Source organism: Talpa europaea (genome assembly GCF_964194135.1).
Source record: "Talpa europaea genome assembly, chromosome: 16".
NCBI lineage: Eukaryota > Metazoa > Chordata > Mammalia > Eulipotyphla > Talpidae > Talpa > Talpa europaea.
Genome location: NC_140084.1, coordinates 11150248 through 11168198, shown reverse-complemented (window position 1 = coordinate 11168198; position 17951 = coordinate 11150248). Strand labels below are relative to the sequence as shown.

Here is a 17951-nt window from a genome sequence, read left to right as displayed (position 1 = left end):
TTTGGAATAAAATGGTAGCTTTAGAATTCCAAGAATTTTCTCTGTACGTGACCGGGCTAGATAAATGCATAGCTGTCCAGACCGAGGGGACGGCTCTTCGTTGAGGCCACTGACCCCGGGACCACTAAGGGGTGATGCCCTTCAGATAATAGACCCACTGGACCCCCGTTTCACAGTTTTCCATGGGAGGACAAGCCACAATCAGCTTGGTGGTGATGGGTACTTTGCTGCCTGAGGGGTTTCCCTCAAAGTACACGGTGATGTTGTTGATCTTCTTGGCCCGCACAGAGTCGGTGGCACGAATGGTGAAGGCTGGGCTCTCCACAAAGATGGAGAAGTTGACCGTCTGATAGAAAACATTCTTGAAGGGGATGATGATGCTATACCCGGCTCGGATCAGGAAGGGACCTTGGGGCTTGGGGGGCAGCGCCATCCCAAAGAGGGGGATGATATATTCCCCACCTATGTATGACGACAGGATCAGCAGGCCCTTGGTCTCCCCCAGGCGGCTGGGCTCGAAGTAGACTTCCACACTGACCTCGGTGCCCCCCTGCACCCCAGGGGCTGCAGTAATGACCTTCTCGGTGTGGAAGTCCGGACAGTCGGTCTGAAAGGGAACAGATGCACTCAGCTCAGACAGGATGCTGGCGAGCATGCCCGCAGCTCAGCTCAGGCCTGGCCCCAAGCCCTGCGCTCTGGATCAAGCACCCGGCATAGAGTGAGGCAGGCAGCTTATACAGAAGCTGTGCCCTCTATGCCTTCAGAAAGGAGCGGTCACAAATGCATATGCCCATTTTATGACAAAGAAACCGCGTCTCAGAGACCTCAGATAACTTGCCCAAAGACACCCAGCTGGACTGTGCTGGGGGCTGGCCTTGGTACTGCCCCCTTGGCCCTTCCCTCACGTCCCACCCCAAATCCCCATCTGGCTCCTCTTTTCCTCCATGTACACAGAACTTTCTGGACTATGATGGCGAACATTTGAGATGGTGGTTGCCCTTCAGCCTGGATCCCTGAGTGACTGTGGTAAGTGGAGAGCCCTGCTGACCTGCTCTGGATAGACAGCGTGAACGAGAGATAAACCCTTATGGGGCCAAATCACTGATGGGGGGTTTGTTTGTTACTACAGCACGATCTAGCTTCTCCTGACTGATAAAAATGAGAAAGAGTCTATGCTCCTTGACTATAGTCAGGGGACCCCAGATGTTAGCTGGGCACATGGCTTCCGGTGTAAAGACCACCCCGTCTAGCTCTCCTTGTTGCAAGGCGTGTCCTGGGAAGTTGAAAGGTGGGGGGAAGTGACACAGGCAGCTCCCCCATTCCTCCTCCTTGTCACTGGCTGGAGCATAGAAGTTACAGAAGTCATCTCGTTCCACGTGCACCCAGGCAACTCTCCAGAGGGAAGGGCCTCAGGACACGGGATGTGGGTGCCTTAATTCATGGAGCCTCTATTCCAGCCCAAACCACGTAGGCTCACACTGCTGCTTGAGAAAGAAATACACTTCCGTTTTGCTGTTGTTTGGGCTTTCTGTGTTATCAGTTAAACCTGCATTCCAAATGATAGAAGGACATAGATGGTGCAGTTGCTGTGGGCCAGGCCCTAAGTCCAGGTTTTATATAAATATTTAAAAATCTTCACATCAATCTTGTGAGGTTGGGGTCCTGTGGCCATCTATAGTTATGCTTAGAGAGCCTTAGTAAGTTATTCACACACAGAGCAGACAGTGAAGCCAGGAGTCAAATCTGGGTGCGGGATTCCACAGTCGTGTCCATGACTACTGAGCAGGCTGGGAGAAGCAAAACTCCCCAACACACCCCACACTGCAAGGCAGCAAGTCTGTAAGGAAGGCCTACAAGATCTGCCTGGTACTGTTTATTTCTTAATAAATGGCATTAAGTATTAAGTATTTTGGGTTGGAGGGAGTCCCTGCTCCCTAAGTTTCTCAGTTCTGCACCCTTGTGTGCCCTCTTTCCGTTATTTTTCAGCCCAGACTTCTGGTGAGGGAAGGGCAGGGGGTGGGGCGGGGTGGCTCACCCTGCAGTAGTAATCTGTCTTCTGCCGGGTGTAGTTGATGAACTTGGCGAAGAGGCTCTGGCTGCTGCCGAGAGTGGCCTGGAAGTGGATGGGCTTTTCAGGCAGTGCGGGCAGGGCCTTCAAATTGAGCTCATACTGGTAGTACCCCAAGTCAGTGTTGTGCAGAGTTAGTCTCCCAAATGTCTCTCCAACTTTCAGGGGCTGAAACTCAAATGAGAACGTGCCCTGGAAGAGAAGACAGGGTCTCCCGTGAGCCTGAAAGCCCCAGCCTGCCCGCGCCACCCAGACACCGAGAGCGGTTGGTGGTGGAAACGGGGCTTTGCAAGGAAATGCTCATACCCATCCTGAGCCTGTGTCCCAAACAGGCCTTTTCCCTTCCTTGTCCCCCTTCTGGCCTCCCTAGTTCAGGTATTTCTATATCTGGAATCTTTTTGAATCTGAAAATAGGTACTGGATCATCTCTCTCATAGAAGTGCAGGGGTGCAGAGTGTGGTCACAGGAGTGGGGGGCTCAGGCCCTTCATTGCTCACAGCCAATCCAGAACAGCTTCCTGGTTTCTACCTGTATTGGGGAGAGGCTTTCTCCTTCAGTTGTTATGGTAGGGAACAAAACAGAGACCAAAGAATATTGCTTATCACAACAAAATAAGGGAGACATTCAAACGGTTGGCACTAAGACGCCCAACACATAAATTACAGTTTACCCACTTCAGTGGGATATTACGTAGCTGTTAAAAAGGAAGGGGCAGAGTGATAAGCATTGGTGATGACAGTGTAAATGGAAAAAAGGAGGTTCTAGAAATGTATATAACTGTGAGCTCATTTTCGTGGAGGAGAATATGTCTATGTGTGTATAGACAAAAGATAGCAAGGCTAAATATATATCAAATTGTTACCAGTAGCTATTTTAGGTTGGGGGAAATGGGATCATGAAGACTCTGATTTTCTGTTTCATATATTTTTGTAGAGCTAAAATTTAGTTTTTATCATGAGTAGTGACTGCTTCTTTAAAAAGTAACTATTCTTACTGAAAAACAGTCTAAGAAGGGAGTATGATTAAATTTGTTGTAGATGTTTAATAGAAAAGAATACAGTATAAACATTTAGATGACCTTCTACAATTTAAAATACTTAGATGAAAATAAACAGAAGTATAAACAAATATAAGTTATATAAAGACTGAAAATAAGTAAAATCCACATAGTCCTATAACCATTAAAGTAATTTAGTGAATACTCAAAAAGTTTCCCTTGGTGAAATTCCAGGACCATAAAGCTATACTTTTAAGTTCTACCAGACAATCTCGTATGCCATAAACTCTTCCCGGGAAAGGAATGAGAGGGAGACCTCGCATTAGCTGAATCTTGCTGGCAAAATTCAGTAAGAGCAACATGAGAAGGGAAAATTGGCTGTTAGTCCGCCCTCTGAACATAGATGCGAAACACCTAATAGTGTCTTCCAGCTGAATCCAGCAATATACAATAAAGAGAATGTTACATGACTAAATGGGTTTTATCCCGTGAATGAAAAATTGGTGTCACTTTAGGAAAATCAGCTAGTTGATACACTGACAAATTCAAAGATCATATGAACATCTTAACCCCACAGTCAAAACATTTGATAAAAAATATCCATTCATGGTGTTTTGAAAAAGCTTTAGGCAGACTAGGAATAGGAGGGGACATCCTTAATCTGATAAGGGGGGAGTGTCTATAAGAAACCTAAAACTAACATCACAATAAATGGGGAAACTGAAAGTTTTCCCCTTTAGATTAGAATAAGGCAAACATAATAGAGACAAGAGCTGACGACAGTGACGCCCCCGCCTATGAGTCTTTGTTCACTTCCTGTGGGGACTGGGCTATAGGAGAAAGGAGATAGTGTCATTGATCCATGGTCCTGGTCTCCCGCCCACCGCCAGGTCTGGTCCCACCAGCTGCAGACCGGTGCATCTGGAGGCCCTAAGGGCAGAAGCCTCTATTATAGGTGTCAGGGAGCCCCTGAGGGCCAGGGCTGTACCTCAGAGTTGCCAGGCACTGCAAATAGGGAGGGCAGACTGATGTCAGGTATCCTGCATTCCACGGAGAAGGTCACCGAGTAGGGCAGGGGGTTCTCCAGCTTGATGGAGGCGGACGTGCTCTGCCGGACCAGGCTCACCATATCGATGCTTTTTATGATGCCTGAAGGGATAACCCTGAAACTCACCATGTAGTGTAAGAACTCGTTGGTTACCTCATTTCGGAAGATCACCTGGGTTCACAGGGGTGGGAGGAAGCAGGGCAGAGGAGAGGGGTTAGCAGGGGGTCTTCTGCATCTCCTAGAGCTCTTCCTCTCTGCCTGGGGACGTGAAGCGTGGGCAGCAGGCTGACACACCTCTCCACCCACCCTCGCCCCTGCCAGCCTTTTCCTCCTCTGCTCTGGCTCGGCTGGAGGAGCGCTACATAGTGCTGAAGGTAAAGGTGTCACCTGTGGGGCAGCTGGCTGGCCCTGGAGAACAAGCAAAACTGTGACAAGTTCATGTTGCAGTGACTTCACTCCTGATCTTGTTGCTGCTGGCAGCGTTAGCAGTAGTAGTGGTGATGACGATGGTGAGGGCGAGGATGGCATCTAACCCTTAATGAATGGTCACGTCATGCTAGATGTACTTATTGAATTCGCATTGTGTAGAGAGTCCTATTATTCCCCTCACCATTTTTTTTTTAAGATGAGGAAACTGAGGTTTAGCAGAACCAGGATTTGAATCCAGACTGGACTGACTCTGGAGATCACACCTGCAGCTGTTGCTCCCTGCCCTGCATCTCAGTCTCCATTAGCTGCTCAGTGTTCCCGGGGTGGCTGATGCTGCTGGACACCGGCGGCACGCTGCTCATTCCCAGCGACTCCCGAGAGGCTATTCAAGTCTTTTCTCCTTTTCAACACCTTGTTGTTAATCTTACTATTAGGTAATAGTTCTTTACGTATGTCTTTCTACTTTCAACCTCTTCCTGTCTTTAAATTTAGAATGCTGCTGATACCTTCTTTGTCTTTTTTAAATAAACCTTTTTTGCTTGGAGTAGCATTGGTATATAACATTAGACAGGTTTCAGCACACCTCACTATAAAGCAACATCTATATGGACTACATTATGTTCGCCCCCAAATCTCTAGTTTCCATCCTCCACCATGCAACTGATTCCTTTCCCCTCATTCACCCACTGTCTTTCTCCTCCCCTTCTGGTAAGGACCATTTTGTTCTTATAGTCCAAGAGCTTGTTTTTGTTTCGTTTTGCTTGTTCATTTGCTTTGTTTCTTTATCTTCTACATATGTGTGAAATCAGATGGTGTTTCTCTTTCTTCATCTGGTATTTCTCTTTCTTCATCTAGGTCCATCCGTGTTGTTGAAAATGGCAAGGTTCCCTTTTTAAATAGCTGCGCAGTGTTCTGTTGGGTATACCTCCCGCATCTTCTCTGTCCGGTCATCTGTCAGTGGACCCTTAGGTTGCTTCCAAATCTGGGTTACTGAGAAAAGTGCTGTGGTGAACGTGGGGGTGACACCCTCTGTCTTTTCACTGGAATGCTTAGTCTTTTACATTTTAGTTACGTGTTTGGGTTAAAGACTGCCCTCTCGCTTGTTGTCCATTTGTCCCCTTCATATTTTCCTTCTTCTTTGGTTGCTACTTTCCTGCCTTCTTTTGGATCAACATGTAACCTCTTGGAATATGTTCTATCTTTTCTACTGACTGCTTAGCTATGTTTTAAAGCGACAGATTCTTAGTGGTTTGCTCTAGAGCTGACAATTAAAATTTTTAACTTGTCATAATTTGAGTCAAAATTTTAACATTTCTTACCTTACAGCTGGACCCTTCAAACTGAACCATCTAGGTTTGTGCAGGTAGACTGGATGACCTCACACTAGGACAAAATCACCCAATGAAGCATTTCTCAGAGCAGGCCCCTGTTGTCTCTCCCTCAGGGTCCATTACACTATTCAGCCTTTCCCTACAGCTTTCTATTCCTAGTATTCTACTTTTCTTTCTTTTTAAAAAAATATTTATTTATTTATGCATACAAGAACTGGGGTACAGGCCAGTGGTATGGGGGGAGTGGTGAGAGGATTCACCAGAGACAGAATGGGGAACAGAACAGGCAGACTGACTGAAATACACTGCTGAGGGGAGCAGTGGGCAAGTCAGGAGAGGTCTGCTGAGCCATGTGGGTAGCTCCCTGGCCAGGGATCAAACTCGTGCTGCAGTGGCTATGGATGGCTTCATAGGTTGTTTCTTAACCTCTTGCACCACCAGGGAGGCCCCTTTAGTATTCTATTTTCATTTCCACCGTAGCTTATTGTTTTTTTCCACTATAGCTTATGGTTCCCATGGTTTGATTATCTTCCTTTATTCCTTTGAGGGTATTCATTATAATCAATAATTATCTTCTGTTTGCTTTAATAACTCTTTTCTCTTGGGGGTTTCTTATTCATTGAGCTGGTATTTCTATTTTATGGTGGCCATTTTTCCGCCCCCCCTTGGATGTTGTTTGATTCCTTGACTTGAAGGTTCACTGTTGGCGTGTCTGTGAATGCAATCTGAGAAAAGCAGCCTTCAGGACTGCAGGAGAGGGCACTATATGCCCCTGGGTGGCTTTTGCCAGTGTGTTTTTCTGGAGGGGTATTTCTAGATATATGTTTTTTCACTTTAAATCTTCCCCTAGATTATTCCATCTCCATCATAGCTTTGAATATCATTTATAAGTGGATACCTTTCAAAACGCCACCTCCATCCCTGACCTCACCCCATGAACTGCAGATCCACAGATGCTCCACTTCTCCAAAGCACTTATCTCAAGTCGTAGTCATACATTCATGGTGTGATTATCTGATGAATGACCACTTCCTGTCACAGGACTGTGTATTCCTTGAGATCAGAGCATATTTTTAGACACTGCTGTGTTACTAGCACTTAGTACATGTCATCTATGCTCAACAGACTCTTGATGAAGAAATGAGAATTAGAAGGAACAGTTCAAATGTGCAAGACCTTGAGGTGTCTGGGAGCAGATGGCTCAGAACTGAACCCCAGCATTGCCATTATCAGCTGTGTGTGTTGCATGCTCAGCACATTGCTGGATACCATAAGCCCTCAGAACATGGGGCCTTCTTTAATCAGTGTTTGCTGATCTGGTGTTGCCTACTGCTTAAGGATTTTCCTGACTCTGCTGCCTCAAAGGTTGGGCATGGTCCTACATGATGGTTGGCTGGCCCTGAAATATGGCCTCATCTGAAAGAGGCTGCACCCCCTGAATGCCCTTGCTAGGTGACTCTGAGTGTCAGCCCGACAGGATAAAGATAAGCTGTCTGGGGAGAACATCTTCACTCCTTAATACCAGGAGGGTCAACCTTGGGGTCAAACCTCAAGGGGCCCTGGGCAGAGCCTTGACATGTGGATACCTTTGCAGTGTATATTCCCTCCTTGTACGAGAAGAAATTGAGCTTGTAGTCTTTCTTGGAGCCAGACAGCACATCTATGTAGTCAAGGCCCTTCATGGTCACACTGAGGTCTGTCCTCTCTGGTTTCACCATTTCCACAATGACCCGGAATCTGGGGGAGCACAGGAGCATATGAAAAGGGGGGAGAGGGAATGAGGCTGTCTGCTCAAAGGAAAGAGGGAAGATGCTATCTCTGCTCTTGATTTTAGAGAAAGCAGATCAATCTTTGCCTGACACTAATAATACAGTGACCACCATTCACTAATGAGGAGATAGAGACCAAGAGAAGGAAGATAACATATGCCTGTAACATGACTAGGTATTACAATGGAACACTACTCAGTGATCAAAAAAGATAAACTCATGCCATTTGAAGCAACATGGGTGGAGCTGGCAGGGATTATGCTAAGCAAAATAAGTCAGAAGGAAAAAGCAAAACATTAAATGGTTTCACTTATAGGGAGAGCATAGAAAAACCAAAACAAAGCGTTAGGAAAAAGATAAAACTTGCAAGGTGACCATAGACAAACTTGAAGCAAACAGCAAAGGAGGGGAGGGAGAGGCAGAGGAGAGAAGAGCATGAGGGCCATGGTGGTGGGAGAACTATGAGGACTACACCTGAGGGGATGCAAGAAAATAAATACATTATATATGACTAGATGTTGACAGAACTAGGATTCAGACTTAGGTCTGGGCCTTTTTATCCATACGCGTTAAATAGGTGGCTCTTCAGTGAGCCATGCCTCTCTTCCCAGCCTTTGACCCTCCATCAAGAAAGGAGCAGGATGGGCCTCCCCTGGTGGCACAGGCGGTTGAGCGCCGCACCGTGAAGCTGTCCGCAGCCTCTGCAGCGTGGGTTCGATCCTGGCCGGCCGGCAAGAATCCCATATGGTGCAGCAGACCTCTCCTGTCTCTCCCGCTGCTCCCCTCAGCAGTGTATTTTGTCGGTCTACCTGTTCTGTTCCCCACTCTGTCTCTGGTGAGTCCTCTCACTCTCCCACACATCTGGCCTGTACCCTGGTTCTTGTATAAATAAATAAATCTTTAAAAAAGAAAAAGAAAGGAGCGGGCTGGCTGGCCTCAAGATTGTCTAGTCCTTGCCTTCTATTCTGCTCCCACTGCAACTACAAGACCCAATGGACACCCTCTCCACCCAGGGGCTTAGATAAGACACACACTTAATAAGAACAACTGTCACTATCACTATGATAACTGTAATACAGAGGTCCCCCCAATCTTCAGTTTTACTTTGCAAAGGTTTCACTGAAAGCATTAGGACCAAATTTGGTCCAAGGATAGTATGTACAATGAGATCTTTTGAAACAGACAGGGAGAGGCAGAGAGCATAGTCTTGTACCTTTTATTACAGTGTATTGTTATAATTGTCCTATTGTGTTATTGCTGATTGCTTTAATCTCTTACTTGCCTTATTTATACATTAAACTTGATCATGTATACATACATATAGGAAAATACACAATGTATAGGGTTGGCTACTACCCACAGCATCAGGCATCCATTTGGGGTGTAAGAATGTACCCCAAGTGGATGAGAGAAAACTGTTGTAACAACTAACAATTACTGAGCACTTATTATGTGCCAGGCACTGTTCTATGAGATTTATAAGAACCCTGCCATTTATAGATAGTGCTGAACAGGAGGAGCTCTTTGACGCCTGAGACGTCCGTCAAGGTCTGGCCGTCAAGGTTGTCTCTCTTTTTCCTGCCGAGGCACTGGCAAAGGAAAGGGCCAGGCTAGACAGTGGCAGTGTTCCTTCCACCTCACCCCTATGCCCTGCTGCACTTCCTCACCTCTGGGGCTTGTTCAGCCAGTTACTGATTGGTAGGAGCTCGGTGTAGGGCGTCTTGCATGGCACTTCACGGTAGATATTGCCTACAGCTTTGGGGGACTCAGCAGTGCCATGCAGCATATACAGCCAGCCGGTGCCATCTGGGAGGGGGAAGAAGAGGGTGCCCTGTGGGGAGGAAGAAATGTGGTCAGAGCAACAGAAGGGGTCCTTTGTTAGATACCTCTCAGGCAGGGAGGTGACACAGGACTATGGAGTCTGTGCAAATAATCATAACACTTTTGGAAAGCAGCTTGGAAATGTTTCAAGAGTCATAAAAATCATCATACGTATTTGAACCAGGAATCCCACCCCAAGGAACTTGAAGAAAAATTGTTCTAGAGGAAAAAGTTATATACAGACAGACATGCATGCATATGTGTGTCTCTGTGTGTATGTGTGTGTATACATACATATATTATATATATAGCAAGTATTTATTATATGAATGAAATCTGGAGGTAACTTAAATATTCAACAACTGGGGAATGTTAAATTCTCATGCAACAAACTATTAGGAAATCATTAAAAATAAGTATCACAAAGACTACAGAGTTAAATAGATAAATGCTCAAATATAATGCAAAGTGAAAATAAAATGCAAAATTGGGTATGCTATGATGGCAGCTGTGGTTGTTTCTGAACAAGGATTGGTAGTAAAGATAGCATTTGTAGGGTGGAATATTGTGGTCTATTATTTTAAAATTTCTATTCAGTCACTATGATGTTATTTGTGAATTAAGCCAAATGTTAATTGCTTGCTGCTTAGTTCAGGACTGAGCCCCTGGTTCCAGGAGTATCCCCCACCCATGAAAACATATGGACCAAAGGGAAGTTCTGGACTTAGTAATCTTTACAGTTCCCCACTATTCCAACATGAGTTGTGGGGTCCCCTCTTGTCAATCCTCTGGGCTCCCAAACTGACTCTTAGCTTTTCTTGTTCAAATCCTTCCTCCAACCAAGCAGGTAAGCCACGGGGGCAGAGGAAGCCTTGGCCTACCTGATGCTTGCGGTTCTCCACGTTCATGGTGCGGGGTTTATAGGTTATCTCATAAGGCTTGTTTTGCTGGTGGGGCTCCAGGGTGATAAACTCCGGCCCCTCCCAGTGCTCCCCCTCAAAAATGGGGTGCAGATTCCAGGTTTGGTTGGTACGGTTTGAAAGCATGATGGTCTGTGTGTGCTTGGAGCGCACCTGACAATTGAAATTTACCACCTGGAAGAAAATGACACCTCAATCAGACAGTAGAACTCACAAATCTGGAGTTCAAGTAAAAGGTTGAGGCTAGAGATATATGTTATGCAGTTATCAGTAGAGAAATGTCTTTTTAAAGCCAAGAAATTGGATTAGATCACTAAGAATATTTACCCAAAAGAAGGCATTTAAGGACTAATTCCTGGCTGGAATGCACTAATGCTAAGAATCAGGAGATGTGCTGAGGAGAAGGAGAAAACATGGTAAGAGGAAAACCAGGAGAGACTGGTATTTTGGAAGCCATGTAAAGGATATATTTGAAGGAAAAGAGACTAGTTCAAGGTGTCAAATGCTATTGGGAAGTCAAGAAAGTTGAGGGGTGAGAACTGGCCATTGAATTTAGCAACTAAAACAGTGTAGTAATATCAGCATAGAGTTAAATAGATTAATGAATGAGAACAGAGTTCAGCAATACACCCATACATATCTATTGACTGGTTTTGGCAGTACAGAGGAAAAAAGATATCTTTTTAACAAGTGGTGCTATAACAATTGGATATCTATATGCAAAAAAAAAAAAGAATTTTGGTTGATATTTTGTACATAGAAAAATAACTCTAAAAATATGGAAGAGCTATATGTAAAACTTGTGTCATGAGTATACAGAGTTCTCAAACATCAATAATAAGAAAATAACCCAGTTAATAGAAGATTTAAATAGACATGTCAACAAATAAGATTTATGGATGGCCAATAAGTGCCTGAAAAGATGCTCAACATCATTAGTTACTAGGGAAATAAAAATTAAAAAAAACTATTAGAATGGCTAAAATGAAGAACTGACCAAATTAAGTGCCGACATGGATGTGGGACAAGTGTAAATGTCAAACATCCCTGGTGGGACTGTAAAATGACACAACCACTATGGAAAACAGTTTGGTAGGTTTGTAAAGAGGGGAACATACATATATCCTATCACCCAGCCATTCCACTCCTAGGTATTTCTCAAGAAAATGAAAATGTATGTTCTTGCCAGGACTTGAACATACTTGTTATAGAATATTATATGATTCATTTATGTAACATTCTACCTATTACTAACTCGAAGACACGGACAGAGATCAGGTGTTATTTTTACCATAAGCAATGTTGCCAGGAAAGTCCACTTTGCGCTTCTAGGAACAGGACTAGCAGAGGATTAACCCAAGTATTTTTTGTTTAACTTTACTCACAAAGCTTATAACAGAATTTGATCTAGCCAAAGATGTGAATGCAAGCTTCCTTGAGAATGTAATGCCTGAGCTGAGAGCTGAAGAATGGATAGGAAATAACTGAACCAACAGAGGGAAATGAGTATTCCAGCAGTGGCTATAGCACCTGCAAAGGCCCTGTGGTAGGAAGGGTAGGTTTGAAAGTTTGATGTGGGCACTGAGGACTGCTTGACCAGTCATTTGTGTCTAACCAGAAGGCTTGGTTAAGTTCACTTGGGGGTTGCTGGGCCCACTGGCCCATCCCTGGGCAGCACCTACTGACCTCTTTCACTGCAGGGGGTCCCACGCAGACTCCAGACAGGGTTAAGCTTAGAGGATTGCCTCCCTGGATGAAGCACAGCAAGTTTTTATAAAAACTCTCCTTGCCCACCTTGGTGGGATGGTAGGTCACTTCGAAAGAAACCTCCATGCCTGAGGTGATATAGCCTTCTTCTGGGCTGATGGAGAAATGAGGCTGAAATTTTCTGACATCCCATTTAAACCTTTGCCAAGACAAAAGAAGAGAGTTTATTAACATCCAGGTGTGTCTGTGTCCTCACTGCTACTGAGAACAAAAGACTGCCTGGGGTTTCAGTTGGGAGCCTCAGTCCCTTGTGTACTCATGGGACTGGGAAGGAAGAAAATTCAGGGGGCAAAGCAGAGACAGGGTGGGGCAAGGGCCAAGGTCACTCCTGGGTAGATTGACTCAGCTCTCTCTACAAGCTGAGCAGGGAGGGAAGTGGATGCATCTTATTGCCCAGAAGAGATGCCGCATCAGGGAACGATAAGCACAAATGTTCTTACACAGGTGTGCCCAAGGTTGCAGGGTTAGAGGGTGGCCGTGCTAGGACCGGCACTCTCCCGAGACCATGGCCTTAGCCATGCTCTGCACTGACCCAGGAGGTTCAGACCCAGGAGGGTGGAGAGTATCACTTCATGTGAGAGCCGTAGCTGCTCTTGGTGGCACTGGCGTCTGATGGCCCTGTGTGGTCATTCCTCTTGTCTGGCACTAGATCCAGGTAGGAGACAGAGGGTAGATGGTACAGACCAGTTCTTCCAATGCCAGGTGGCACGTTGCACCTTAGGGTCCTGTTCACACTGGGTTCTGTGTGATGGGTGCCCCCTGCAGGCATGCAACCTGCATCGTTATGGTGGCACACACCCAGTGCCTGTGGGCTGGGTACCTGCTAGCAAGTGGGAGAGTCTTGAAAAGAGAGCTGCCATAGGTATACCTGGCTCCCAAACCTATCTTTCTCACTTCCTGGCTGTGTGACCTTGGGCAAGTCACCCAACTACTCTGAGCCCCAGCTTCCTCTGTGAAATGAGGACAACACAGTACCTACCTAAGAGGGTCATGGGATAATTTAGTGGGATATTATATATAAGAATGCTTGTCATTGCACCTGCGTGCATTTGGAAAAGTTATTTAATCTCTTTATATCTTAGTTTTCTCATCTGTAAAATGGGTGCACCAAAGCACTGGTCTCATAGAACTGTTGCTGGGGTTAAGGCAATGAGGCATGCCTGTGTAACAGGCACTGAGAAAATGTCCTCTATCATACTAATTTTACTAAAGGCAGCAGCGATCAGCCCCATGAGGCCAACGCTGCTCCATCTAGAGGGCAGAGGATAGAAAAGAAATAAAGAAGCGGCCACCCTTGTGAAACAAGTGACTAGTCCAAATCCAGGGTCAGTGCAGGGACAGAACTCTGGTCTGCTCCAGCCTTGGGGTGGGGGCACTGTCCCCCTACCTTGCACCCAGGTCTCCTGTGTTCAACATGACGATGCGGCGTGTGGCTTGTGTCTGGTACACGACTGGTCCAAAGGGAATGTGCTCCTGGTCCAGGGAGATCTCCAGGGCCTGGCAGCAGCCACTGAGAAGGTACAGGGGACGCAAGAGTCCCATGCACTCCATGAACACCTCCTCGGTGAAGGGAGGGACACGCTTCTTCGGGGCAAAGATGACTTCCAGCTTATGGACTTGTTTGGGCTTCAGCGTGATGTTGTGGAAGGGTAACAAGGTGATAACCTGGACGAGATGACAGTGAGACTCAGCAGCTGAGCACAGGGCAGTGGGAGCCTCTGAGGCCACCATTCCTGGAGGTCTGGCTGCTGCGGGGAAGGGGGAGTGGGCTGTTATAGTCTAGGGGGCAAACCTCACTTCTTCTCTCTCTTACCTGTTGGGTCATGGTTGGTAAGTTATTTAAACTTTCTGAGATGTACTCTGTGGAGGAGATTTAGACCGCCTATATAAAATGTGTGGCACACAGTAGGTGTTCAGTAAATGTTAATTCTTTTTGCAACTCCTTGCAAACAACTTCAGTGCTCCCAGAACTTCCTGAGTCATACTTCTCAGTGTGCGGATTAAAATCAGATTCCTGGGTCTTGTCCTCTGTCCTGCCCTAGGCCCACTGACTGGGCCCCGAGTGACCCATGTCTTCTACAGTTTGGATTCATATGGGTCTTCTCTTCCCTGTGTCATGGTAACAATCAAGTCAAAAGCAGCTTTACAGAAGCCTGAGCCCTTTCCATCTGTAAGTTCCTTTTCGTACAGAGTTCTGAGCAGCCACCAGTAAGTGACCCGTGGCAGCAGGGAGTGAGACAATGGGCTGGGAAGCAGCAACAGGAAAGTGATCATAGAGATATGTCAACATACTGACATTGGAAGTCAACCCACAGGTCACTGTGGGTGCCTGAGTGTGGCTGGCACGGGGGGGTCCTTGGGGCAGAATGCGCACTGGGTCTTTTGCTTTGGCCGACCTCTCACAGCCAGGCTTTCTGAATCCTGAAATCCCCAGATGGCCTGCAGCACTCCTGTAACACTGAATCACATCTAAGTTTCTAAAAGCACGGCCCCTTTCAAGCTCCTAAACCTCAGCCCACCAGAAACACCCCACTCCCTCAGGCTCCCGGAAGCTGCCTCTTCATCTCTTCAATTTCAGTACAGACCTCTCGCCACCGTGAGCCCTTCTGAGGCCCCGTCTCTGGGAGCAGCCCCAATCCACACCCTGTCCCTGCTGGTTTCTGTGCCGTCCATGTGTCCTGTGAACTCCCAGCAGATCAAAGTCTAGGTCATATTGACCTGGCTGTGGGCTGAATTGTGTTTTCCCCAAAGTCATGTGTGTGTGTGATTTGGAGATGGGGGCTTTGGAAAGCATTTAGGTTCATGGTAAGTAACTAGGTCACGAGAGCAGTTCCCTCATCATGGAGTTAGTGTCCCTATAAGAATATACTCGCGAGAACTCAATCTCCTCTCTCCATTATGTGGGGATGCAGCGGGAAGGCTGCTGTCTGCAAGCCACTAGGAGTGTTCACACCAGAAACTGGAAATCAGAAACTGGAAACTGACCATGTTGCTCTCTGCTTATGAACCCTTTGCTTTCAGAATGTCAGAAAGTCAGTATGTGTTGCTGAAGTCAGCCCAAACGACTAAGACATACCCTAATACTTCCAGTACCTACAACATATTCACTGAGTAAATTTAAGAGCCAACTGAATAATGGGATGGCCCTCAGAATGAACTGCCTCTGGTCCTCCCAAAGGTCAGTCTGAACACTGGTGACTGTAAGCTGGGGAGCAGGCAGTCGGGACAGGTAGCTTCTCTATTCAGGGAACTCAGGATGTGGGTTCAGCAACCAGCATCTACCCCTACACTGCTGACACAAGTGTACCAGGGGAAAGTCTCTCAGAGGCAGACTGGCGATGTGCATGGAAAAAAACTTTTTCTTTTGGCTCAACAAGTCCACTTCTGGGAATTTGTCTTAATTAGAAAATCATGGATGTATTTAAAAGTTTGGTTACATGGATATTACATTGTTGTTTATAATCAAAAAGTTAGAAATACCTGAAAGGAGTAGAAATAGAGGACTGGCCCAACTATGTCAGGGAGGTATAAATAAACAAATGACATGGAAAATGTTTAGGATATATTACTAGCCGGAAACAGAGGACTGAAAGCAATATGAACATTATAATTTTATTTTTATAGAAAAATGCATGGGAGAAACACTGAAAAAAAAAAGGCACCAAAATATTAAATGATTATTTCTAGGTATGAGCTTATGGACAAAATGTTTTCCTTTACGGTTTTCTAGCTGTATTCTTTGAAATCCAGATCTTCTGAATCCCCTCAAATCTAGTTTTCTATTTCATGCTGCTGTTCTTTGGAGGAATGTGGCCTCACTAAGCCTTGATTTCCTTATACGTAGAATGAGAAGAATAAACGCACTAACCCTACACTGTTGGGTGGCACATGGAAGCTCTGATTGAGCTGGCACATTGCTGGTGCCTGAGAACTGTGTGCTGTCAGTGTGGCTAACATGGCCACCTGTGACACCGGGAAGCAGGAAGAGCCACTGGAACCCCAGTACCAACCTTGGGTTCTTGGAGTTCTGGAGTCGAGAACATGACTGACTGGATAAATGTGAGCGGGGCCTGGCTGTTGTTCACGATGCAAACTGTTTTTTTCACAACCTGTCCTGGCAGGAGAGCTCCTAACTTCACAATCCTGTTGGCTGGGTCTGTGATGGTAAGCTGTGGGATAAAAAAAGAGAACGGGGAGAGGGGAGTGAGGGAGGGTCCCTCAGTGAATGCTGTGTCTGCCCAGGGTGTGCAAGTGTGTCCTGCTTTCTTCACATCGGACAGGCATTCACTTACTCAATAAAAACCTTATTCACACAAAATGCCCAGTGAATAACTCATCACACAGCTACATAATTACAACTGGATTGGGAGATGTGAAGGGAAAGCTCAGGGCACCTTGAGGATACACTGGAAGGGGCTGAGTTAAACAATGACCCACAAAGAGCAGCACCCACTGGTCCCTGTCATTTGATTAGTCACCAAACTACGAATCCCCCAACTATCTTTACTCCCAGCTCAGTTGTTTCCAAGTTTTCTAAAAGAGAGTCTCTGGCACTAGCCTGTACATTCCTGGAGTTCAGAGAAGACATTTAAGTCACCTCTGGATTTTTCCAAATTACCCAACACACATTGGGTGCTGAATGAGGGAATACAAGAACGAGCAATGAAGGAATCAGAGCCCCTGGCTCTGGCTTGGGTGCAGACACAAAAGATGGCAATGTCTTGTTGCTCATCTAGCTTGAAGAAGGCTGCCAGGCACCTGCCCTTCCCATGTCCAGTGGGATGCTGCCACATCCCATGGATTCCTGAGACTTTTGAAAGGTCTTGACCTTCCTATTAAAATGCAAATGCTCTCAGCAGTGTACATTTATTAGGTGCTGGGACAGGCACTAACACAGGACTGGGCCATTTCCTTTCATGAGGAGCACCTGGCTGGAAGGGGTCCCCTAAATCAAACACAGTACTGGGGCCTGTGACAGGCTCTTAATCAAGGTGCTGTTAAGGAAAGATGTCCCCTAACTGTAAAGGATACCTGCATACATTGCTTAAAACAAATTTTATTAAAAAACAAACATGTTTAGATCAGTGTAATCCAACACATCAACACAAAGAAAAATAAAAACCATATGATCATATCAATAGATGCTGAGAAAGCATTCGACAAAGTCCAACATCCATTTATGATGAAGGCCCTTGAAATTCTCGGGATCAAAGGAACATACCTTAACATGATAAAAGCCATATACGACAAACTCACCGCCAATATTATTTTCAATGGCGAAAAGCTGAAGCCCTTTCCTTTAAGATCAGAAACAAGACAAGGATGTCCTTTCTCACCACTGCTCTTTAATATAATATTGGAGGTCATAGCCAGGGCAATAAGACAAGAGAAAGACATACAAGGAATCCAAATAGGGAAAGGAGAAGTAAAACTATCACTATTCGCAGACAATAAGATAATATACATAGAGAACCCTAAAAACTCCACAGAAAAACTATTCGGAATAATCAACCAGTTCAGTAAAGTAGCAGGATACAAAATCAACACACAAATATCAGTAGCCTTCCTATCACAAACAATCAATCTGAAGAAGAAGAAATCAAGAAAACCATCCATTTTATGATTAAAACAAAAAAATCAAATCAAATACTTGGGAATAAACCTAACAAAAGAGGTGAGAGACCTATACAAAGAAAATTATAAAACACTGTTGAAAGAAATAGAAGAAGACACAAAGACATGGAAAGACATCCACTGCTCATGGATTGGAAGAATTAACATTATTAAAATGTCCATCCTCC

The 17951-nt window shown here is 45.5% G+C and overlaps 1 protein-coding gene across 1 annotated transcript in view; it reads right to left on the bottom strand.

The window, feature by feature from the left end:
• Nucleotides 1-17951, bottom strand: part of HYDIN (HYDIN axonemal central pair apparatus protein) — a gene marked incomplete at its 5' end in the record, with an annotated part of 266133 nt that continues 248182 nt past the window's right edge. The window contains 9 exons of the mRNA XM_084256586.1: nt 1-607; nt 2036-2260; nt 4054-4284; nt 7460-7610; nt 9310-9473; nt 10345-10557; nt 12070-12289; nt 13538-13815; nt 16161-16319. Of these exons, the coding sequence (XP_084112712.1) occupies nt 125-607; nt 2036-2260; nt 4054-4284; nt 7460-7610; nt 9310-9473; nt 10345-10557; nt 12070-12289; nt 13538-13815; nt 16161-16319 (2124 nt within the window). The 3' untranslated portion in view covers nt 1-124. The remainder of the gene's footprint in view (nt 608-2035; nt 2261-4053; nt 4285-7459; nt 7611-9309; nt 9474-10344; nt 10558-12069; nt 12290-13537; nt 13816-16160; nt 16320-17951) is intronic.